The sequence below is a fragment of the Mobula birostris genome, chromosome 11 (assembly GCF_030028105.1).
Source record: "Mobula birostris isolate sMobBir1 chromosome 11, sMobBir1.hap1, whole genome shotgun sequence".
NCBI classification, from domain to species: Eukaryota; Metazoa; Chordata; class Chondrichthyes; order Myliobatiformes; family Myliobatidae; genus Mobula; species Mobula birostris.
Genome location: NC_092380.1, coordinates 2,152,669 through 2,178,304, shown reverse-complemented (window position 1 = coordinate 2,178,304; position 25,636 = coordinate 2,152,669). Strand labels below are relative to the sequence as shown.

At 50.6% G+C, this 25,636-nt stretch overlaps 1 protein-coding gene across 4 annotated transcripts; it reads right to left on the bottom strand.

The window, feature by feature from the left end:
* Positions 1–2,602: 2,602 nt before the first annotated feature.
* mapk7 (mitogen-activated protein kinase 7) lies at positions 2,603–19,891 on the bottom strand. 4 transcript variants are annotated; one of them, XM_072271461.1, is made up of 8 exons: positions 19,734–19,891; positions 14,639–14,773; positions 11,578–11,808; positions 11,234–11,399; positions 8,790–9,997; positions 5,868–6,769; positions 5,584–5,711; positions 2,603–4,919 (listed from the first exon to the last, which is right to left on the bottom strand). In XM_072271461.1, the coding sequence occupies exons 2-8, from the start codon at positions 14,742–14,744 to the stop codon at positions 4,775–4,777; spliced, it is 2,886 nt and encodes a 961-aa protein (XP_072127562.1). In that variant the 5' UTR covers positions 14,745–14,773; positions 19,734–19,891; the 3' UTR covers positions 2,603–4,774. The 4 variants fall into 4 exon arrangements, with proteins under 4 accessions (XP_072127562.1, XP_072127561.1, XP_072127563.1 ...); XM_072271460.1 differs by having other exon boundaries at positions 5,868–6,772; positions 19,734–19,890; XM_072271462.1 differs by lacking the exon at positions 19,734–19,891 and having other exon boundaries at positions 5,868–6,772; positions 14,635–14,728.
* Positions 19,892–25,636: the final 5,745 nt, after the last annotated feature.

Here is a 25,636-nt window from a genome sequence, read left to right as displayed (position 1 = left end):
AAAATTTTAAATGTCATGCCGAATCTTCACAAGCTCCTAAGGAAGCTCGAGGTAATAATCAGCTCCTTGGTCTTACTGACATTGTATGAGAGGTTGTTATGACAACACTCAGCCAGATTTTGAATCTCCCTCCTGTATGCTGATTCGTCTTAATGTTTGATTCGATCTAATGGCAGTGGAACTGTGATTAGCCATACAGTCATAAGTATAGGGGCTAAGCACACAGCCTTGTGCTCCACCTGTGCTGATAGAGATCGTGGAGGGGACGTTGCCAATCCGAACTGACTGGGGTTTGCAAGTAAGGAAATCGAAGATCCAATTGCACAAGGATGTATTGAGGCCAGGGTCTTGAAGCTTGATTATTTTTGAGGGGATTATGGTATTGAATGGCGAGCTATAGTTGATAAAGAGCATTTTGATTTATGCATCTTTGTTGTCCAGATCTGAAGAGCCGATGAGATAGCATCTGATGTGGACCTGTTGCTCTGGTAGGCAAATTGGAGTAGATCCAAGTCGCTTCTCAAGCAGGAGTTGATATGTTTCATCACCACCCTCTGAAAACACTTCATTACTGAACGCTAGTCATTGAGGCAGGTTACCACGTCCTCCTTAGGCACTAGTATAATTGAAGCCTGCTTTTAGCAGGTGAGACTGCCGAAGTGAGATGTTAAACATCTCAGTGAACGCTCCAGCCCGTTGATCAGCACAGGTCTTTAGTAATTGGCCAGGTACCCCGGCTGGGCCGGATGCTTTCCGTGGGTTCACCCGCCCATCGTACGTCGGTTCGGTACTGAAATCGCAGAATCACTGGGGGTTGTGGAGTTCGTGATGGTTCCTTCATGTCAAAGACAGAATAGAGGACATTGAACTAATCTGGAAGTGAAGCCCTGTTATCGCCTGTTTCGCTTGATTTAACTTTTTAAAGAGGTGATAGCATTCAAGCCCTGCCAAACCTATCGTCGTTCCACATTCAGTCTGGAATTGCCACTTCACCCGTGAGGTGACTTTACGGATTAGTGTGATACAGTTGGCGGTAGGACCCTGTGGAATTTTGTAGAACAGGAATGGTACACGCTTCCCTGAAAGCTCCGTCAGGTGCAAACAGGGTCATTGCCCTTCATCGGTCAGGGCAATGGGTACAGGAGTAGGGACGAAATGTTACAGTTGTACCAGACACTGCTGGGGCCACACTTGGAGTATGTTTGCAGTTCTGATTTCCCAGCTATATGAAGAGTGTGATTCAATGGAGGAGTAGAAACGATTCACGGGACAGGAAGGCTTGAGTGAAGGAGGCTGAGGTTTATAAAACCGCGAAGATGGACCTTCATCGTCTTCCCCCAGCGTGGCACGAGAAGAGAAAGATTTTAAAGGGCAGATTTTTCACCCAGTGGGTGACGAGTACATATTACGATATGACTGACGTGGGTACAACTGCAACGTTTGAAAGACGTTCGGAAAAGTTCCCTAATGACGGGACGCAGAGGAAAACAAAATTAACACGGGCAAGTTCGAACTGTGAAAGCAGAGACTTGAAGGGCTGAAAGGCCCGTTTCTATGCTGTACAACACAGTGACTCTAAACTTCGATTCTCGCTCTTTCCCAGGGATAGACCGTGGGGGGAGGGGGACTGAATATCGGTAAACTTCCAGTCTGAAGCGGTGCGGGGTTAATCCTCTTGGTCCCCGCTAGAACTGTCGCATGGCGGGGAACCCTCTTAGTCCTAGTAGCCTCGTTTCTATAGCCTGCTGACCCTTTCCCGTCCTATTTCGACAGCCCGGTGATCCGCTGTCGTCCCATTGCAGTTCAGTTTCCACAGTCTGGTGATTTGTTCCCGCCCTTTGCAACAGCCTTAGATCCCGCTGTCCTCAGCAAAGCCTCCGCCCTATGCCGGTATGTCAGCCAGACGGACAACCTGTGAGGCCGCAAACACAAGGAAATCTGCAGATGCTGGAATTTCAAGCAACACACATCAAAGTTGCTGGTGAACACAGCAGGCCAGGCAGCATCTCTAGGAAGAGGTACAGTCGACGTTTCAGGCCGAGACCCTTCGTCAGGACTAACTGAAAGAAGAGCGAGTAAGACATTATGTACCCCGTCGACTGTACCTCTTCCTAGAGATGCTGCCTGGCCTGCTGTGTTCACCAGCAACTTTGATGTGTGGTACTTGTGAGGCCTCAGTGGGGGAGGGACTAGATACCAGAAAGGTCGGAGCGGCTCATGAACCTGTCTGTAATTACAGTCTTGTTTACGGGTCTGGGCCCGAAACGTCGACTTTTTACTCATTTCTGTAGATGCTGCCTGGCCTGCTGAGTTCCTCCAGCATTTTGTGTATATTACCATGCTGAAGGGTATCTCAGCTTGGAGAAGACGGACCTCCATCCAATAAGCAGCAGCGTGTCGGAAGGTGGGGTGGGTGGAGTCTGCCTGTCTGCTGGGGTAAAGGTGTTGGAGAGGGGCGTATACGGCAGCGACGTCATGTTACACACTCCCTCTGCACCGTCCCGTCATGCACAATATTTCTAAACATTTTCCCAGAAAATTACATTGAAAGCATAGAACCGTTATTTACTAATTATTGCAATCGTTAATCAAATTTCCAACATGAAGATAATTTCAAAATTTATATACAATAAGCATAATTCCATTTTGTAACTGCATTACAATCGATGCTTTTTCTCCCTGGATCCCATAGGCGCTACCCTATGTCACTCCCACCCAGCACTCAGTAGTACACTGGTTCCATGGATGAGGGAGCCCTTGGCCAGCCCGAGGACTAAGACTCCCTGGTGATGAGACTGCCGGCGGGAGGGCGGTTCTTACTGCTCAGACCCCTCCTGTATCAATGGTCGCCCCGTACACGCTCCCCCTCCACCGATCTCCCTGTCTCTACACCACTGCTGTCTCTGTAACCTCCCCCCTCTCCATTCCTCAAGCCCCTTGGACTCTCCCCGTTCCAATGACCACCTCCCTCCCCGTCTCCGTGATGGTCTCCCTTCCCTAAACACCTCTCCAACTCTGTAACCACTTCCGACTCTGACACCCTTCCCCGATTCCGTGACCCCTTTCCTCACCGTCTCTGTAATCACACTACCTCGACTCTGAGACCCACTTGCATCCGTACACCCTCCCCATCTCCGAGATCACCATAGACTTCCAGCCCCGTTTCCTTCCACCAGTTTTAATTTCCATCGCTCCTCCATCAGTTGCCTTGCCTTCTTTGCTCGGATCTTCCCACCCACCTCCCATACCAGGGGCAGTGGGGACCCAGGAATACACGAGCTGATCTGTCCAGGAGAAGGCTAGCAGCCACTTGTGGGATGAAGGGTCTTCAGCACGTTGTCCTTCAGTAAATCCATTTGGGCTAGCGAGCACCTGTTTGTTTTATTCTCCATCCCAACACCCTTCGGCCAAACAGTGGCCAATTCACCCACCAACGTGGCTGGACGTTATGCTGCAGTCGGAGAAGCGGCATTTGGGAATATTCCGTGCAGTTCCCGTTCCCCCGGCTGTATGAAGTGCGTTGTGTGGAACAGACGCCTGGGAGTACTCACCGAAAATAGATGCACGGGGAGACAGAGCAATGATGCTGTTGGTTGGCACATTGGCCGTCAGCTGTTAGGGGCACTGAGTACAGGAGTTGGGACGTCCCGTTTCAGTTTCACAATTGGTGAGGCTGCTCAGTTCTGGTTATCCGGTTATTGAAAGGGTGGATTTAAACTGGAGAGGCGGCAGGAAAAGATTCTTCAGGAAGTAGTCTGGAGTGGGTAGTTGAACTAGTTAAGTTTCATTTATTTCGTTTAGAGGTACAGCGCGGTACAGGCCAAATGAGCCGCACCACCCAACAACCCACCCACATAACACTAGCCTAATCAGCCAACAATTCACAATGACCAATTAACCTTTACGCCTTTGGACTGTGGGAGAAAACTAGAGCAAGTCCTCGCAAACTCATAGGGGACAACGTACAAACGGCGCCGGATTTAAACTCCGTACTCCGGAAAGTCCTGGGCTGCACTGACGTCCCGTTAGCCGCTACGCTCCCGCGGTGCCCTGAGTTGTAAGGAGATACAGGACAGGTCGGGGCTGTCTTCCATGGGGCATAGGAGACCGAGGTGTATAAAGCCACGAGGGGTACAGATAGGGTGAACGTGTACAGTCTTTTACTAGTGTTGGGGAATGAAGAACCAAAGGGACGTGAAGTGCAGCTTTTTCATCTGGACTTTGGAGGTGGTTCGTAAATGGGACGATCTGCTCCAGGAAGTGGTCGACGTGGGCCAGGTGCAGGAGCAGGCAAGTGGGGTGGTGTAGGCACAGACTTGATGGGCTGAAGGGCCTATTTCAGTGCTGTACAGCTAAGTAAGTCTACACTAGGGTTCGAGTGGAGTTCTTACCCCTTCCCAGGGCAGAACACTGGGTGGGGTGGGAAGGACTATTTCTCACAGCAGATTTACCAGATCCTCCCTCTGTGGCGTCTACCACCTCCCCAGAATCTGGTCAAGTGTCTGTCCCCTCCCACATAACCTGCGGACGAGGATTCCAGTGTGCGACCTGTGCGCAGAGCAGATGACTCTTTCTGGTGAGGCTTCTCCCTCTCTTTTCCTGCTCAAGGAGGTGTGTGGTGGGAAGGCCTCTGGCTCCCAGTGGTCCTGTGTCGGCAGCCTGGTAATCCGCTGCTGTCCCGTTCTGTCAGTCTGGGGGTCCCGCACTACGACACACCCTCCCTCGCTCGCAGGGATTCCAACCAGGTCACGATCATTTCCCTCGTGATAGGGGGCTATAGATCAGCCAGGTCGGAGAGGCTCATGGGGGATCCCAGCTGTAATTCCTGCTGCAGGGATTCCATCTCAGCCGGATGCATCCGGTGGACCTCCAGCCAATCAGCCAGCAGCGAAGCAGAGAGGGGGGCAGAGTCTGCCTGGCTGCAGGGGAAGGGTGGAAGAAACACGATCAGACATTCACAATGTCACGTCACACACAGAGAGAAGCTCCCTCCACACCGTCCCATCACACACTCCCGGGGTCAGGCACAGAGTGAAACTCCCTCCACACCGTCCCATCACACACTCCCGGGGTCAGGCACAGAGTGAAACTCCCTCCACACCGTCCCATCACACACTCCCGGGGTCAGACACAGAGTGAAGCTCCCTCCACACCGCCCCATCACACACTCCCAGGGTCAGACACAGAGTGAATCTCCCTCCACACCGTCCCATCACACACTCCCGGGGTCAGACACAGAGTGAAGCTCCCTCCGCACCGAACCATCACACACTCCCAGGGTCAGACACAGAGTGAATCTCCCTCCACACGTCCCATCACACACTCCCGGGGTCAGACACAGAGTGAATCTCCCTCCACACCGTCCCATCACACACTCCCGGGGTCAGACACAGAGTGAATCTCCCTCCACACCGTCCCATCACACACTCCCAGGGTCAGACGCAGAGTGAAACTCCCTCCACACCGTCCCATCACACACTCCTTTGGGAACATGAAGCCCCTTCCACAGCGCCCCATCACTTCCGAAATGTGACACCGAGGGCAGGGTAGAGTTGGTGTGGAACCAGTGTGAGGATCACTCACCTTTCCTGGGTCTCACCCACCATGTCGAAAGACTGATTGAGGAACTCCTCCAGATCGAAGCCCACTCCGTAGCCTGCCCCACTACCCTTTGGTGTGACTGAGAAAACAGGCGGGAGCAGATCCTTCACCTGGAGGGGGCAAGCACAAGTTCAGGGAGGTACCTTCCACCGCATGCACCCTTCTGACTTTGTGACACCCTCCCTCCCCGTCTCTGTGACCCCCTTCCCTACCTCCCCACCTGACCGCCTCCTCTTCCCCCAGACACCCAAGCCCGCTCACTTTACCTGCGACTTGGACAGCTGCTGGGTCACCATGCTGACATCCTCCTGCTCTGCAGTAGCCGCCACCGAAGCCTCACTCCCTAGTCGTGGTTCAGTCGCCGGTCCTCTCGATGCCTCGGGGACTCCCTGCTCCTCCTCAGGGGGGTGGGGACCGTCCCAAGCCGCCGGCCGGTAGAGGGGTGCGGTGCTGCCCCACTCCTGTCCCACCCCCGTCCCGAACGGGCGCCCGGGGGCGGGTATGTGGGCGAGGGCAGGGTTGGTGGCCGTGGGGGCTGGGGGAGGAGCGGGCGGGGGTTGCCGGGATCCAAGCGCCCGGTTGGGCTGGAACGGGTTCCCAGGGAAGCAACACGGCAGCTCGGCCGGGCCGCCAAAGCCCGAGAAAGGAGGTAGAGCCACGGGAGGCGGCAGCACCGGATCCGCCCCTGGTCCCGCCGTGGCTGGGGCTGGTCCCAGTCCCGATCCCGTTCCTGGTGTCGGTCTGCTTCCCAGTCCAGGGCCTACGGGGGTCGGACCCTGTCCCGGTCCCTGGGGGGCAGGGGGACCCAGCCCCGGACCGGCCGCTGCAGGGGGTGGCAGTCCCGGTCCTTGCTCGTGTCCGAAGCCCGGTCTCCTGCCCGGCCCGCAGCCGTTGCCAGTGCCGTTGAGGGTGGCCCCCGCCGGCCCCGGCCCGGCCCCCGTCATGCGCATCCAGCGCTGCAGCAGGCTCTTGTCGCCCTGGCTGAGGACCACGCCGCCCAGCACGTCGCCTTCCTTCAGCTGCCGCCTCTCGCGCTCCCTCTGCCGCCGCTCGCGCTCACGGGCACGCTCCTGCCGCCGCCGCCGCTTCTCCTCGCGCTCCCGCTGCCGCTCCTGGGCCGTCACCGGCCGCCGCAGTTCCGCCGTCTCCTGCACGCAGGCGGACGCTTCTGCTGTCGGGGAAGAGGGTTTCCGTAACTAGTGGGCCACTGAAACCCTGCAGGGGCAGCAGGTGCCTGGGTTCCTGGGCTCTGCTTCTTAAATGCCCTCGTGCATCTGCCCCTCAACTGCCCCCAACACCACAGCACACAGTTCCACACAACACCGAGCTGGCCTGTCCGCTGACGGTGGCAGGGATCTTTTTGGGCACAGCTAACAAATTCCACCTTATCTAAACCTTTCGCCCTCCGGATGCTGACGTCTCTCATGTCAACAATCCTGTTATCTTTGTACTTCCCAAAACCTTACCTCCCGATCTGTTCCTCGTGTCTCTGTTGCTTTTGGAGCATCTACAGAATGCTCCTACTCGAGTGATTTTGCTCTCCCCGTTTCTGATTTCCACCCGCATTCACTCAGTGCACTAACCTGCCTCAACATCTTCCCTTTCTGCAGCCATGATGCTATTCCTGAGTACCTATCCTTCCTCAAGTCTCTCTACACGCTGCACCTACCTGTACATCTTCCGAGCAATCACTCTCATTGCCATCGCCCTCCCAAACTGGCTTAACTCCCCCCAAAGCTCTAGCAAATCTACCTGCAAAAGCTATTGGTCCCCCTCATGTTCAGTACAACACACCTTTCTTTACATGCCACACCTTCTCCGGAAGAGACCCCAATGATCCACAAACCTGAAACCCTGCCCCCTGCACCAGATCCTCAGCCATGCATTAATTTACCAAATCATCCAAGTTTGACCCTCACCGGTGCGTGGCATGGGCATCAATTCAGAGATTACTACCCTGGAGATCCTCTGTTTCAGCATCTCCCTTAGCTCCCTGCATTCTCTCTTCAAGATATCATCTCTCTTCCTAACTATGGCGTTGGTACCAATATGTACCACGACTTTCAGCTGTTCACCCTCCCCCTTTAGAATGCTGTGGACGCAATCTGAGACACCCCGGACCCTGGCACCTGGGAGGCAACATACCATCCGTGTGTCTCTTTCCTGTCACAGAATCTCCTATCTGCTCCTCTGACTCGTGAGTTCCCTGTCACCACTGCTCTCCTCTTCTCCCCACGATCCTTCTGAGCCACAGAGCCAGATCCCGTACCAGGGAGCTGGTTGCTGTGTCCTGCCCCCACAGTCCACCTGTTACTGAGTCCACCTGTACAACAGTACACCCGTTATTGAGTACATCTCTACAACAGTCCACCTGTACAACAGTACACCTGTTACTGAGTCCACCTGTACAACAGTCCACCTGTTACTGAGTCCACCTGTACAACAGTACACCCGTTACTGAGTACATCTCTACAACAGTCCACCTGTACAACAGTACACCTGTTACTGAGTCCACCTGTACAACAGTCCACCTGTTACTGAGTACACCTGTACAACAGTACACCTGTTACTGAGAGCAACTGCACTCTCTATTTCCCCTTTCTCTTCACTGCTTTCCTCCTCCCCTTTTTCTCCCTTCTTCCTCTTTATTTCTTTTCCTCCCCTTCAAACCCGTGCTTTACACTCCCTTTCCCCCTCAAATCCCTTCTCTCCCTCAGCTCCCTTTCCTGTCCCTTCCCTCTTTCCCCCCACCTCCCTATCACAATTCATCCCTGCCCCATTTCCTGCCCCTCTGCTTCTCTCCCTTCCTGTCCATTTTCTCCCCTCCAACTTTCCCTTCCCCTCCTACACACCCTCCCCTCACCCGTTAGTCCTCCCCCCTTCTTCCCCATCCCTTTCCTCCCCTCCCAATATGTTCCCCTTGCCCCCGTTTCCCTGTCCTTCCTCCCAACCCTTTCCTCCTGCCCTAAATCCTCCTTCCCTCCCCTCGAACCTAATACCTCTCCCACTGTCCCCTCCTTCACACCACTGCATCCCTTTCTCCACCCCTCAATCCCCCTCCATTCTTCTCAACCCCCTGAATCCTCCCTCTCTCAAGCCCTCTTCATTCCCTTCCCTTTCTCTCCCATCAATCTCCCTCAATCCCTCTCCTCTTTCCCCTCCCTCCCCCCTCCCTGCCCTCCGCTCACCTCGGTTTCTCTGTCTCTGTGCTGATTTCAACAGGGCCGCCTTCAGAGCTGCTTTCGTGTCAGCTGAGATGCCTCCATCTTTCCTGCCCTCGACCCGGGATGTTGGTGTCTCCTCCTCCTCCTCCACCTCAGCACCCCTCTCCTCCTTCTCCTCTTCGTCCTCTGAATGTCGCTGCCTACGCTGCTCCCAGACTGCTGGCTCCTCAGTGGGGGCAGGCCGAGAGACAGGACGGGAGATGGGGAGGGTGTGCGAGACGGGGACTGGGTGGGAAGCGGGGACAGGGAGGGCTTGACGGGACACCCCGGCCATCTCCACATCCCGGGAGGAAGGGGCAGCATTGGAAGAGGAAGAGGAAGATGATGGCAGAGGAGGGACCACCGGCCTGAGCTCGGCCCCCCGGCGCTGACGGCGTCGGTGGAACTCGGCAATCTCACGGCCCACTGCCTCCCTCAGCTCTTCCCTGCCGGCTCCCTCAGGTGGCTCGTCCAGCTCCAGGGGTGGGGAGCACTCGGGCTCGTCCTGGGGGTCATGGTACTGGGCCAGGAAGGGGTGGGCCAGGGCCTGTGCCGCTGTGGGACGCTCACGGGGGTCCAGCCTCAACAGGCGGCCCAGGAGGTCCAGGGCCTGGGGTTGGGCCCCGGGGAAGAGGGACGCGAGGGGCACAGGCTTACGGCGGGGCAGGCCCCTCAGGTAGGACCTCACCCTCTCAGCCCCCACCGAAGTCACCAGGTCATCGGAGGGGGTGCCCAGCACAGCCAGGATCAGCTGCAACTGATGGAGGTAGTTCTTGCCAGGGAACAATTGCCGACGGGCCAACATCTCGGCAAAGATGCAGCCGGCAGACCACAAGTCCACTGCACTCCCGTAACCGGGGAACGAGAGCATGAGCTCGGGCGCTCGATACCACCGGGTGGCCACGTACTCTGTCAGGAAGGGCTGCTGGGAGGAGGCGGCGGAGGAGGAGGATGAACTCCCTCCGCGGCGCAGGGCGCGCGCCATGCCAAAATCGCCGATCTTCAGCTCGCAGTTCTCGTTGACCAGCAGGTTCCCAGGCTTGAGGTCGCGGTGGACGACACGGGCTGAGTGGATGTACTTGAGGCCCCGAAGGAGCTGGTAGAGGAAGTACCGGGAGTGCTCGAGCGTGAGGGGCTGCGGGGAGTGGATGATCTGGTGAAGGTCGCTCTCCATCAGGTCCAGCACCACGTAACTGGGGGCAGGCAGGAACAGAAATAGAGATAAAGAGTGGGGACAGAGGAGAGAGAGTGAGACAGGAACCGGCAATCCAGGGCTCGCAACAGTTCCCTCCCCTTTCCCCACAAGACAGGAGCATTTGGCCCATTGAGTCTGCTCTGTCATTCCATCATGGCAGATTTATTCTTCTCCTCAACACTATTCTCCTGCCTTCTCCCCATAACCTTTGATGCCTTTACTAATCAGGAACCAAGCAAACCTCCGTAACTAGTCCTCCACAGCTGCCTGTGGCAACGAATTCCACAGATTCACCACCCCCTGGCTAAAGAAAATCCTCCTCGTCTCTGTTCTAAAAGAACATCCTTCCATTCTGAGGCTGTGCCCTCCGGTCCTTGACTCCCCAACTATCGGAAACATCCTCTCCACATCCATTCTGTCTGGGTTTTTCAATCCAAACTCCCCCCATTCTTCTAAACTCCAGTGAACACAGACCAGTGCCATCAAACACATTAACCCTTTTGTTCCCAGGATCATTCTCACGAACCTCCTCCGGTCCCTCTCCAATGCCGGCACATCTTTTCTTCGATACGGCACCCAAAACTGCTCACAATACTCCAAGTGTGGTCTGACTAATTCCTTATAAAGGCTCAGCATTACATCCTCGCTTTTATGTACCAGTCCTCTCAAAATGAATGCTAACATTGCATTTGCCTTCCTCACCCTGACTCAACCTGCAAGTTAACCTTTAGGGAATCCTACACGAGGACTACCGAGTCCCTTTGCACCTCTGCTTTCTGAACTTTCTCTCTGTTTAGAGAATAGTCTATGCCTTTACTCCTTCTATCAAAGTGCAAGGCCACACACTTCCCTACGCCATATTCCATCTGCCACTTCTTTGCCCGTTCTGCTAACCTTCCTAAATCCCTCTACAGACTCCCTGCTTCCTCAACACTACCTGTCGCTCTACTCATCTTTGTATCCTTCCCAAACTTGGCCACAAAGCCATCAATTCCATTTCCTCATCCCCCTCCCATCACAACTATCTCCCTCCTCCACTGTCCCTCCCCTTTACTTCTCTCCCTTCCCAATCCCACACTTGCTCCCCCTCCTACACATGGAGGGGGTTGGCCAGGCCTCCCAAGGGCTCCAGAATGACCCGTCCTCCCACTAACACACCCTTTCCACCCCTCTCCACTCCTTCCACCTTCCCTCTCACTCCCCCCCAGCACTCTCTCCCTCCTCCCCTACCTACACGTTTCGGAAATCAGCCAGGCTGCCCGGTGGTTTCAGGACGTCCCTGATGCCGATGACATTGTCGTGCTTGAAGTGCTTGAGGATCTGCAGCTCGCGGAGGGTGCGCTTGGCGTTGGTCACCACGTCAAAGGCATTGGGGATCTTCTTGATGGCGACCAGCTGGCCTGTGGGGGCAGAGGGCAGAGGGCAGGGGTCAGCTCTGGGATGTGGGGGTGGAGTGCCGGGTGGGATAAGCAGAATGAAAGTCGGGTGTTGCTGGGATATGAAGGGGAGGAAGATGCGGGGACAAGCCAAGGGGAGAGGAGAGGGGGACAAGGGGGCGAGGTGAGGGATCTCTCCTACCTGTTTGCCGGTGACGTGCCGAGGTCACCACTCCGTAGGCGCCTGTGCCAATGGTCTGCAGGACCTGGTAATCCTCTCCCACCTCAAATGTGATGTCCATGGAACGTGCTTTCAGGAAGGCGAGGTTCTGTGCTGCGGTGCATCGTCTCCTCGCCACCTCGTCCAGTGCTGAAGCCCTCTCCTCCTCCTCCTCCCCCTCCCCCCGCCGCTCCTCTGCCATCCTCCCCAGTCCTGCAGGGGCGAGAGGGGAGCAGTGAGGGATTGGCGAGAATGGACTTACAAACCCAAGGGATCTCCCTCCCCAAGGACCTCTCCTATGAGCAATCTCTTGGACATCGCCACTCCCTGAAGGATCTTCTCTTAAAGGGACCTCCACCTGTGAGGGTTCTCCCTCCCCTCTCTGAAGGATCTGCTCTTTGACGGAGGCCTACCTGATCAGGGCATTGTCCCTCACAAGCCTCCTTGAGGGATTTCCACCACCCCTGTTCTCAGCCTTTGGCCCATCCAAGCTTGCTGACCCAGATTCCCATCTGAGCTAGTTCCACTTGCACGTCTGGCCCCTGTCCCCTGTATCTTTCCTATCCATGTACCTACCTGAGTGTGAATGTTATTAATGCACCTGCCTCAACACCTTCCTCCAGCAGCTCACTCCAAGACGGACCACACTCTGGGTGAAAAAGTGACCACTTTAAATCCTTCCTCCCTCACTTTAAATCTGTATCTTCAGGGTTTAGACACTGGGTGAGAAAGACTGTGACTGTCCATCTTTTCTATACCCCCCTAGTGATTTTATTAACCTCTGTCAATTCTCCTCAACCTCCTTCACTCCAGGGAAAACAGTCCCAGCCTGTACATTCTCTCCTTATAACTACACCCTCCAGTCCCAGCAACGTCCATGTAAATATTTTCTGTTTCCTCTCCAGCTTAATCCCAGCCTTCCTACAGCAGGACGATCAAAACTGAATGCAATACTTGAAGTTTGGTCTCAGGAATGGTTTGTTGAACAGCAATGTTACATGGAACATTCCAGAACAGTACAGGCCCAATGGACCACAATGTTATACTGATATTTTAATCTACTCTGAGATTAATCAAACCCTTCCCTCCCACACAACCCTCTATTTTCTATCATCCATATATGCTCCTAATGTATCTGCCTCTATCACAGTGTGTTCCATACACCCACCACTCTCTGTGTGAGAAAACTACCTCTGACATTCCCCACTATACTTTTCTCCAGTCACCTTATAATTATGCCATCTTGTATCGGCCACTTCCACCCTGGGGAAAAAAATCTCCTACTATACTTGTCATCTGTGCCTCTTATCATCTTGTACACCTCTATCAAGACTCCTGACACTGTCTTCGCTCCAGGGAAAAGCCGTAGCTCGCTCCATCTACCCTCATACAACATGCTCTCTCACCCAGGCAGTGTCCTGGTAAATATCCTCTGCACCTTCTCTGCATCCTTCCTTAAGTGAGGTGATCAGATCTGAACACAATATTCCAACTGTAGTGTAACCAGGGTTTTATAGAGCTACATTACCTTGTGGCCCTTGAACTCAGTATCTTGACAAATGAAGGCCAAAACAAATGCACCTCCTTAATCACTCTATCAACTTGCACGCAACTTTGAGGGATCTATGATCATGTATTCCCAGATCCCTCTGTCCCTCCACACTGCTAAGGATCTGGCCATTAACCTTTGTCTGATCTTGGCATCCCAACCCTATCCTGTCTACCTCCAACACCACTTTCAGGGAACCATGTACCTATTCCGAATGTCTCTCTGTTCTACAATACCTCGCACAGCCCTGTCGTTCACTGTGTGAAGTCCCCGGTTTGTCTTCCCAAATTGCAACTCCCCACACTGGTCCGAGCGAAACTCCATCTGCTACTCCTTGGCCCACATCCCCAGCAGATTCAGAGAAGCCTCTTCACTGTCCACTGCACCATCGATCTTGGTGTGATCTGATGTTGGCAGAATCTCGGATGGCAACGAGGAGGCGTACAGGAGTGAGGTTGATTGGCTGATTGAGTTTTGTCTCAACAACAACTTTCGTCAGTAAGACCGAGAGATTGATTGTGGACTTCAGGAAGGAGAAGTTGCCAGAACACGCTCAAGTCCATATCGAAAGTCAGCAGTGGAAATGGTGTTCAGCTTCAAGTTATTGGGCATTATCATCTCAGAGGTTCTATCTTGGGCCGAACACATTGATACAGTCATGAAGAAGGCACGCCAACAGCTCTAGGAGTTTTGGAATTGGTGTGTCCCCCGCAGGTGTACAGTGGACACTATGCTGACTGCTCGCAGCACCGTCTGCTGCGGAGGCCCCAATGTACACAATCGCAAAAGGCTGCAGAGGGTTGTAGGCTGTTGGCTCCATCACGGGCACAACCCTCCCACCATCCAGAGGCAGAAGACGCCATCGGTCACTAAGGACCTTTACTACCCAGACATGCTCTCTACTCGTTACTGCATCAGGGAGGAGGTACAGGAGCCTGAAGACACTCACCTCCGTCCCCTCTGCAGTCAGATTTCTGAACGGTCCGTGAACACTACTGTGCTATTCCTCTTTTGCAATATATATTTATTTGTTGTTATTTATGGCAATTGTACTGACTGCAGTGCCACCACAAAACTACAAATTTCACAATGTGTGTCAGTGAATAACAAACCTGATTCTGAACTTACTCACGGTGACCGTTGTCATCTAGACCATTAACGTAGATGACAAACGACAGAGAGCCCCACACAGGACTCCAGACTGAGAAACAACCCTCCACTCTCTCCCCTCCCACTGAGACAATTTTGTGTCCGCCGCCGCAGGATCTTCCGGGCTCTCAGTTCCAGACCAGCGTATGATGCGGGATCTTGTCAAAGTCTGTATGGACAACCACCCTGCCCTCGTCGGTCCTCTGTCATCTCTTGTGAAGACACAAACAAATTTGTGGGACACAATTTCCCACGCACAAGGTCCTCTATCGTTGTCTTTCATTATATCATACCCATCAGAACCCTCTCTGGTACTTCCATACTACTGGTGTTAGACTCACCGACCTGTAGTTTCCTCGAATGTCCTTACTGCCGTACTTGATAAAGGCACAAGAACGGCCCTCCTCTCGCCCTTGGCTGACGACGACACAGATATCTGTTGTGACCTCATAAAGTTCCTCCTTGGCTTCCCTCATTGACCTAGGACACAAATATGGTTAGTTTCCAGGGATTTATCCAATGCTTTTTGTAATGTGGGTATGTACCAGGACATCATGATTTCCATCCATGAACTCCAGAGCCACCAAGACATTTTTCATGTTAAATACACACGTGACGGCTGCAGAGAGTTGTGGACACAGTTCAGCACACCATGGACACCTGCCTCCCCTCTGTCTCCATTTCCCGCTGCCTCTGTAAAGCAGACGGCATAATTGACGACCCCACCCACCCCAGACATCCACCCTTCTCCCCTCCCATCAGGCAAACTATCCAAAAGCCTGAAAGCAGATACCAGCAGGCTCAAGGGCAGCTACCCCACTCTTCTAACCCTATTGACCAGACCTTAACCTCACAATCTACCTGCCCGTGGTCCCGGCACTGCATTCTCTCTGTAGCAGTAACCCTTTATTCTGCATTTTGTATTGTTTTACCTTGTACTACCTCGATGCACTGTGTAACGATCTGATTTGTATGAAAGAAAAGTTTTTCACTATATCTTGATCTGATCTGGTATGTAAGAAAAGTTTTTCACTATATCTTGGTACATGTGACAGTAATAAATTAATTCTATTTCTAATATTCACGTGTACATCTAAAAGCCTCTTAAAACTGCCACTGTCTGCCTTCACCAGCACCCCTGACAGCACATTCTGGGCAGCCATCACACTCTGGGTGGGAAAAAGCTTGCTCCGCCCATCTCCTCTGAACTAGCCCCACTCACCTTAGACCAATTCCCCTCTGTGTTTGACACTCCCACTCATGGAGAAAAAAAGATTCTGACTGTCTACTCTGTTTACACTCCTGATAATTTCATAAACTTCCATCAGGATGTCACTCAACAGCTTCTTCCTCTCTGCAATCAGATTACTGAATGGGCAGTGAACACTGAACCCATGAAAACTACTTCACCACTTTGTTCCTCTTTTCACCCCACTTATTTAATTTAACTTTTTACATAAGTGTATATATATAAACACCCTGGGAAAGGTTTGACTGCTAACGGAATGGTCTGTCTGTAGAAGCAGTGTTTGGGTTACGGTTCGAGATAACTGGTGCTTTGGAATGTGAGCCATCCAATGAATGGAGTCTGTTTTTGTGTTGTGTGCCTGACACTGGGGTGAGCTGGGCTTTCGTTCAGCGCAGTATGAAGGGAGAAGACACCGGAGAGAAGAGTCATAGGACTCCACCCGGAGTGGGGCCACGATCCGACGAAGGCCAAGGAGATCGAAGGAGATTCGGTGAAGGGGAAACTGTGAGCTCCGGAATCAGAATCAGAATCAGGTTTATTATCACCGGCATGTGACGTGAAATTTGTTAACTCAGCAGCAGCAGCAGTTCAATGCAATATATAATCTAGCAGAGAGAGAAAAAATAATAAATAAAATAAAACATAATAAATTAAAAAGTAAATCAAGTAAATCCAAACAACAGGAATTCTGCAGATGCTGGAAATTCAAGCAACACACATAAAAGTTGCTGGTGAACGCAGCAGGCCAGGCAGCATCTCTAGGAAGAGGTGCTGCCTGGCCTGCTGCGTCAAGAAAATCCAACTTGTGCACATTAGATTGTTTCATTAAAATGGGCCCTTTTTTTTGCTTTCTCTTTACTTTTTCCTTTAGTCAAATTAAGAATTATAAAGCTAAATCATTTAATTCTATGAAGTGCACTGTCTGTAATTTCGAGGTACTGATTTGTAACAGGATAACAGATCACGCAGCATCCACACAAACGCTCACACCCCAGTCTCACACGTTTGGCGGGCCAGAGATTGTCTCCCCTAGAGTTACACAGCCGACAGAACCAGAGTGTTTCATATACATAGATACACATATACAGACACACACACATATACACACACACAGAGACAGACAGACAGACACACACACAACTCAAAGTCCAACCCTACGTCCCCGTCAAGAAAGACCGGCCATCAGGGCTCTGGTGAAGCTGTATAGGCCAGCCCCTGTACAGTGGACACAATGGATTACAGATTGTAATCTTCCATGGGGGAGGAAGGGAAATTATATACACGTATATCCACCCTGAGAACTAGCACAGTAGAGGAGCAGGAATACACGAGACATGGGTGAGGCCCAATCTGGTGCATGGGGCAAGTACCCACAACACAGCTCGTCTTCTGCTGAGCGAACACGGGGGGGGGGGGGGGGGCATTGACTCCAACCTGGGCGATGCGTCACACTGGCCCCTGATGGAGCGCACCAGTTCTCATGCCTCCTTCCCGGCAGCTGTAAACAGGCAACACCGTGGTTTGGGGCCTAGTCCTCGTACAAACTAGACAGCAAGCACGTTGAGGGCTTCCTGACCAACCAACCATAACAAATAGCAACAACACCTCCGCTACAGAAGTTCTCAACATGAGCGCACCACCACTCGCCCTCTCCTCTACTCCCTACACTCTCATGTCTATACCATACTCCCTATATGTCTGTGCATGACCAGACGTCTATGACAAGTCTGCAGATGACACCACTGAGGTGGGCCATATCTTCAATAACCATGATGAATTACTGTACAAGAAGGAGATAGGGAGCTTCCTGCCATGATGCCTTGGTAACCTTTCTCCTCTTTGTCAGCAAAACCAAAGAGCTGGTCATTTCTTCAGGAAGCGTGTGCCATGCACATGCTCCTGTCTAGATCAATGGGACTGAAGCTGAGAGGGTTCAGAGTTTCAAATTCCAAGGAGCAAATAGCCTCTCGTAGTCCAACCATGATGATGTCAAGGCCAAGGAAGCTCACCAACGCCTGTACTTCCTCAGGAGGTTAAAGAAATTTGGCATCTCCCCATCAACCCTCACCAATTTTCACTGACACAACACAGAAAGCCGCCTATCCAGATGCATCATGTCTACACTTCCTGCCGCCTCAGGAAAACAGCTACACAATCAAAGACCCCCACCCCAGACAACCTCTCGTCTCCCTTCTTCCACTGGACACAAGATCAAAAGCCTGAAAGCACCTTTCATCATGCTCAAGGACAGCTTCAATCCCGCTATCATAGACTACTGAACACCCCCCTCATATAACAGGACAGACTCCTGACCTCACAATCGACCTCATTGTGGCCCTTACACCTTATTGTCGGCCTGCACTGTAACTGTGACACTTTATTCTGCACTGTTATTGTTTTCCTTGTACTAGTTCAATGTACGGTGTAACAAACACTGTGCAAGACAAGTTTTTTTTTGACTGTATCTCAGTACGGGACAATAATAAACCCTTTCCAATTATAAGGAACCACAGGGAGTTGTGGACACAGCTCACCACATCATAGAAATCAGAATCCCCTCCATGAACATTTCTCACTGCCTCAGTCCCCTCCCACCTCAGACATTCTTCTCCCCCTCCCCATCAGGCAGAAGATTCAAAAGCCTCCAAGCATGTCCCACCAGGCTCAAGCATAGCATCTACCCTGCTGTTAGAAGACTACTGAATGTTCCCCTGGTATGATAAGATTGACTCAAGACCTCATAATCTATGACTGTGGCCCCTGGATCATATTGTCTGCCTGCACGGAACTTTCGCTGTAGTTGTGACACTTTATTCTGTTAATGGTTTACCTTGTTCTAGTTCAATGCATGTGCATGAAAGATATGCAAGGCATGTTTTCCCACTGTATCAATGATGCAAATTAGTAACTTATAAAATACACACTTGTCGGACTACTCTGACACCTCCTCTCAAACCACAGTGTTTCTCCACACCCAGGAAAATGAGGGCAGTGGGTGAAGGCATACCATGCTCCCTCCACTGGAGCCATTTCCATATAATGGAACTCCCTCTGACCATGATGCCAAAGGATCCCACAAAAGGGGCAGGAGTGGTGCAGGGTCTCACCCCTATTGTTTCGAGGAGGGTATGATTGTGGGGTTGGATGATAATTATTGGCATCACCCCCCCCCCAAACTCCACCTTCTCAAGGGTATTGTGAACAGCTTTGGGCCCCTCATCTTAGAAAACATGCGTTTGCATTGATTCCAGGAATGAAAGGGTTATCATCCGAGGAACACTTGGTGGCTCTGGGTCTGTACTTGCTGGAATTCAGAAGGATGAGGAGGGATCTCATTGAAGCCTTTCAAATGTTGAAAGGCCTAGACAGAGTAGATGTGGAAAGGATGTTTCCCAAGGTGGGAGAGTCTAGGACAAGAGGGCACAGCCTCAGGATAGAGACTCACCCTTTCAAAACAGAGATGCGGAGAGATTTTTTTGGCCAGATGCTGGTGAATTCGTGGAATTTGTTGCCACATGCAGCTGCAGAGGCCAGGTCGGTGGGTGTATTTAAGGCAGAGGTTGATAGGTTCTTGATTGGACATGGGATCAAAGGTTACAGGGAGAAGGCCCGGAAATGGGGTTGAGGAGAATAGAAAAAAAAAGGATCAGCCATGATTGAATGGCAGGGCAGATTTAATAGGACAGATGGCCAAATTCTGCTCCTACCTCTTAGGGAATGAGCTGGCAAAGCTAACAGTGACGTCAAGATCTGGGAAATGGGTCATTGGTAACCCTTAGTAACTGGAGGATCACGTTAATGGTCTAGTCTACTATTGTTGGCCAATGAATCTGATACCTATTGAACCCACCCCATGAACTTCAATGACTCCTACAAGGCAGCCAGTGTGATTGGATGATGAGGAGACAGTGACATCACTAGGTAATGATTGACCAGTGACTGCCATTGGGCCCCTGTGTTTGACCAATGACCCTCGTGGCCATGTTGTTCTACCAATCGGTGCCTTGTGAATGGTCAATAGCCTTACGTGATTGGCCAGTGACCCCGTGACTCCATTGATCAGGTGAGTGGCCAATTACCCTAGCGACAAACCGAGGACCCCACCCGTACCTCACGGTGATTGGCTAAGCGCCCGCAGAGCCAGCTAACGCAGATGCGACCTTTCCCCCGTCACATGCCACCCACTCCTACCTCACTCGTTTCCCCGAGGCCTCACCGCCACCGCCCCGGGCACCCGCCTCGCCGCACGGCCGCCGCCATGGCTGCTCCCATCGCAACCGCCAGCCCCGCCCCTCCCTCGGACTGACGCGCTGTCGGCAAGTCCAATCAGGCACGCAGTTGCCGCGCCTCTCGACCAATCGGCAGCCAGGGACCGCCCTACGCCGAGGCATCACGTGGTGCCGTATTTGAATAGAAGGCAGAAACTCGGGAAAGTCTGCAGATGCTGGAACTCCAGAGCAACACACACAAGATGCTAGAAGAACTCAGCGGGTCAGGCGGCATCTATGAAAATGAATAAACAATTGACGTTTCCCGCTGAGACCCTTTTTCAGGACTCTCCATGTAAAGCCCGTCGGGCGGTGACCCCCCCCACCGCGCACGTGCGATAGGCAGTCGGCCAATCGGTGGCAGAATTTGAATCGCCATCCACCAATCGATGCAAAGGGGCGGTACTAAAATAGTCACATGACTATGGCTGGTTGGTCGGCCTGACTCTTGTTGACCGGTGGCTCAAACAATTGGATTGTGGTGTCTGACACCGTTGACCAATGAGGAAGCAAGCATAGGGCGGGATACGCCCGGATGATAGACAGTTCTTACAGCCTATCTATTCGCGGTTGCTGTCAGCATTAACGAATTGGTGATAACGTTGCCGAAGGGGGGCGAATCCTGAAGTAGCCTCGGGAAGCTCAAGTTGTTGGCAGATAATGTGAACAATCAAGTGTGGCCAAGAACTGTTAAAGTTGTATTTACCTTACAGGACACATTTTAACAATATTTGATAATTTAGAGATCTAATATTAAAGCCGATTAAAGACGACGTGTTGCACAGGCGCGCAAGAGTGGACGCGGACGCAAATGTCCACTGCGGGGCAGAGGCGCGCACAGCATTGTGGGTATTGTTGTCCTTGATGACTTTAGGACATGACTTGGAAGCCATGGTTGGCTGGTCATCTGAGCGATTGGTCCTCCCCTGGACCCAGTGATTGGCCAATAACATATACCAGGACCATTAACTTTGTCTGTGCTTCCTGCTGCCTCGGTAAAGCAGCTAGCATAATCAAAGACTGCACCCATCCCGGACATTCTCTCTTCACTCTACTCCCATCGTGCAGAAGATATAAAAGCCTGAAAGGATATGACACCAGATTCAAAGACATCATCTTTAAGACTATTGAGCAGTCCCCCAGTACAGTGAGATAGACTCCTGATCACTCAACCTATCCCGTATTGATTTGATCCTGTATAAACAGTATCCAAGTCAAGTCGTTGATTGTCTTTTAACTATATTTATATAATTCCAGAACTATACAATGTATATAGAAACGAGATAGCGTTTCCCGAACCAGGGAAGCACGTTAGTACACATTACATACGATAACTTAAGAAGGTAAGGATAAAATTACAAACTTTTCAAACTTTTTACTGTATCTTAGTAGATGTGACTATAATATACCAATACTAGTTATGATCTTGCACCTTATTACCTGCCTGCTCTTTCTGTGTAACTGCGCACTTTATTCCGCACTCTTACTATTTTCTTTTATTCTATCTCAATGCACCTGTAATGAGATGATCTGTATCAAAAGCATGCAACGACAATCTTTTCGCAGTACCTCAGTACATATGTAACAATATAACAATAACTTACAATTTACAATAATAAACTGATACCAATACTTTGCAATTTCAAAGGGGTCAAAATTTTAAATGATGACAGATACAGAATTGAAAGTTTTATATTTGAATGCATGCAGTACAGAATAAAGTAGATCTTGTAGTGCTGTTAAAGATGGGCAAGTGTGACGCTGTGGGCATCAATGAGTCATGGCTGAAAGGAGATTATATTTGGGAGCTTAACATCCAATGACATACATTGTATCAAAAGGACAAGCAGGTGGGCAGAGGGTTAGCGTGGCTCTTCTGGGAAAAAATGAAATCAAAGAGATGACATAGGATCAGAAGATTTAGAACTCTTGTGGGTACAGATAAGAAACTACAAGGGTAAGCAGACCCTGATGAGAATTATATACAGGCCTCCAAACAGTAGCCAGGATGTGAGCTACAAATTACAATGGGAAATAGAAAAGGCTTGTTAAAAGGGCAATGTTACAATAGTCGTGGGGGTTTTCAATATGCAGGTAGATTGGGAAAATCAGGTTGGTGCTATATCCAAAGAGAGAGAATTAGTAGAATGTGTACAAGATGGCTTTTTAGAGCAGCTTGTGGTTGAGCCCACTAGGGGATCAGCTGTGTTGGATTGAGTATTGTGTAGTAGACTGGATTTAATTAGGGAGCTTAAGGTAAAGGAGCACTTAGGAGGCAGTGATCATGATATGATAGAATTTCCCCTGCAATTTGAGAGGGAGAAGCTAAAGTCAGATGTATCAGTATTACAGTACAATAAAGGGAATTACAGTAGCATGAGTAAGGAGCTGGTCAAAGTTGATTGGAAGGGGACAGTGGCAGGGAAAGCAGCAGAGCAGCCATGGCTGGAGTTCCTGGGAGCAATTCAAAAGGTGCAGGATAGATACATCCCAAAGAAGAAGAATTATTCCAAAGTCAGGATGACACAACAGTGGCTGACGAAGGAAGTCAAAGCCAACATAAAAGCAAAAGAGTGAGCAAAAATTAGTGGAAAGTTAGAGGATTGGGAAACTTTTAAAAACCAACAGAAGGCAACTAAGAAAGACGTAAGGGTGAAAAAGATGAAATATGAAGGTAAGCTAGCTAGCAATATAAAAAAAGTTTTTTTTCCAAGTATATAAAGAGTAAATGAAAGGTGGGAGTACATTTTTGACCACTAGAAAATGATGCTGGAGAGGTAGTAATGGGGAACAAGGTTCTGGCAAACAAACTGAATAAGTATTTTGCATCAGTCTTCACTGTGAAAGACAGTACCAATATGCTGGAATCACTTGATTCTGGAATGGTTCCAGAGGACTGGAAAATTGCAAATGTCACTCCAGTCTTCAAGAAGGGAGGAAAACAGATGCAAGGAAATTATAGGTCAGTTAGCCTGATCTCAGTGGTTAGGACGATGTTGGGAGTCGATTGCTAAGGATGTGGTTTCGGGGTACTTGGAGGCACATGGTAGAATATGCCAGTCAGTGTGGTTTGATAAGGGAAAATCTTTCCTGACAAATCTGTTGGGATTTGTTGAGGAAATAATAAGCAGGGTAGACAAAGGAGAATTGGTGGATGTTCAGAAGGCCTTTGACAAGGTGCCTCACATGGTTGACAAGTTAAGAGCCCATGGAGTTACAGGAAAGATACTAGCATGGATAGAACAGGAGGCAAAGAGTGGGAATAAAGGGAGCCTTTTCTGTTTGGCTGCTGGTAACTAGTGGTGTTCCACAGAAGTTAGTGTTGGGACCGATTCTTTTCACATTGTATGTCAGTGACTTGGATGATATGGAATTGATGACCTAGTGGCCAGGATTGTGGATGATATGAAGGTAGGTGGAGGTGCAGGTCATGTTGAGGAAACAGGGAGGCTGCAGAAGACTTGGGCATATTAGGTGGATGTGCAGAGAAGTGGCAGATGGAATGCAATGTTGGGAAGTGTGTGGTTATGCACTTTGATATATGGAACAAAAGCATAGACTTTTTTCTGAACAGGGAGAAAATTAAAAAAACTCTGAGGCACAAAAGGACTTGGGATTCCTCGTGTAGGATTCCATAAAGGATAATTTGTCGGTTGAGCCATTGGTGAGGAAGACAAATGAAATGTTAGCATTCATTTCAATAGGTACATTTTGATGATGTTTTTGAGGATATTGGGGATTCAGGGGTTAATGACCTTTAAGGACTACATACTGTGTTAGCATAAGTTGCATCCTTTGTTTCTATTTCGGGCAGCTGTGACGTTGTGAAATAGCTAAAAAGGGCAGGACTGTCGAAAAGTAACAGATGTGTGCATGTCTAATAACAATGCCTTCCCTTAAAGCTGTCTGTACTAGTCTGTACGTACTTTGTAACAAAAAGAAAACACCTCCTTATGTGGAATGGACCATGGCTCTTTAGGTGTGTAAAAGTAAACTATTGTACCTTACTGCAGAGGTCGGATATGAGCCCCAGGGAGAGAAGGAATTCTGTCCCTCACGATGTTTTGGCTCCGGAGCCTCTCGCCAGCTGGGCTTGGACAAATAAACTGGTGAAAGGATAAGGCGAAGAACTGTGTGATGTGGCTATTGGTCCGACAAATTTAAGTTTACACTTTAATGTCAGAGGAATGTATACAATATACATCCTGAAATTCTTTTTCTTCGCAACCATCCATAAAAACAGAGGAGTGCCTCAAAGAATGAATGACAGTTAAATGTTAGAACCCCAAAGTCCCCCCAGCTCCCCCCTCCCATGGATAAGCAGCAGCAGAGCAACGACACCCCCCCACCAGCAAAAAGTGTCGGCGACCCCCACCGAGCACTCAAGCGTGCAGCAAAGCATCAGCAAAGACACAGACTTGCAGTACCCCAAGGACTACTCGTTCATCTGGTCATTTGACATACCACAGGCTCTCTGTCTCTCTGTAATAAGGGAAAAAGGGGCGTCCCCATTTCACAGTGAGAGGGGAGACATAACAAAGTAACTCGCCGATTTATGGTCCGTTTAAAGTCCATTGCATCGCTTTTTTGCGAGCTCTGTTCAGGTCTCCGGGCACACAGCCAGCTCGCTGCTTACGATCTTACGTCTCCCATCACGTACCAGGCAGTGGCACCGGCCTTGAGTCCACCTGCCTCCAGAGCTATGAAAATCAGGCACCCTGAAGGTGCGCTGGTCTTCCGGTCTTCAAGAGGACTAGAATATAAAAGCAAGGATGTAATGCTGAGGCTCTATATGGCACTGATGAGGCCTCACTTGGGAGTATTGTGAGCACTTTTGGGCCTCTTATTTAAAAAAAGAATGTGCTGACGTTGGAGGGGGTTCAGAGAAGGTTCACGAGAATGATGCCAGGAGTAAAATGGCATGAGAAGAGTTTGATGGCTTTAGGCCTGTACTCACGAAGGAGGATCTCATTGAAACTGATCAACTGTTGAAAGGCCCAGACAGAGTGGACGTGGAGAGGATGTTTCATATGGTGGTGGAGTCTAGGACCAGAGAGTGCAGCCCCAGAATGGATGTCGATTTAGAACAGAGATGAGGAGGAATTTCTTCACCCTGAGGCAGGTGAATCTGTGAAATTCATGGCCACAGGTAGCTGTGGAGGCCTAGCCATTGGGTGTATTTAAGGTGGAGGTTGATACGTTCTCGATTAGTCAGGGCATGAATGGTTATGTGGAGAAGGTAGGAGACTGGGGCTGAGAGAAAAATTGGATCAGCCGTGATGAAATGGTGGAGCACTCTCAATGGGTTGAAAGGCCTTATTCTGCCGCTATCTGTTATGGCTGTGTGCTTGCTCAACTCACTTGATACTTGTGACTGTGAGGCTAAGCACAGCTCCAGTGCTATATTCAAGTTTGCTGACGACACCGCTGTCGTAAGTCAAATCAAAGGTGGTGATGAATCAGTATATAGGAGGGAAGTTTTGCTAAATGGTGCCATATCAACAATTTCTTACTCAATGTCAGCGTGACCAGGGAGCTGATTATTGACTTCAGAAGAGGGAAACCAGAGGCCCATGAGCCAATCCTCACTGGAGGATCAGAAGTGGAGAGGGTCAGTAACTTTAAATTCCTTGGTGAGGACCTGTCCTGGGCAATTACAAAGAAAGTGTGGCAGTGCCTCTAGTTCCTTAGGGGTTTGTGAAGATTCGGCATCCTAGCTAAAACTTTGACAGACTTCTGTAGATATATACTGGAGAATATATTGACTGGCTGCATCACAGCCCGGTATGGTAACGGCAATGCCCTTGAATGGAAAATCCCACAAAA

Excerpts from the sequence above, each read along its gene's own strand:
- mapk7 (XM_072271460.1), bottom strand. The coding sequence starts at position 14,744 with ATGAGGTCACAACAGATATCTGTGTCGTCGTCAGCCAAGGGCGAGAGG. Across the intron at positions 11,400-11,577 it reads GGCACGTCACCGGCAAACAG|GCCAGCTGGTCGCCATCAAG; the intron begins GTAGGAGAGATC and ends CTGCCCCCACAG. Across the intron at positions 6,773-8,789 it reads ACAGAGACAGAGAAACCGAG|CAGAAGCGTCCGCCTGCGTG; the intron begins GTGAGCGGAGGG and ends CTTCCCCGACAG.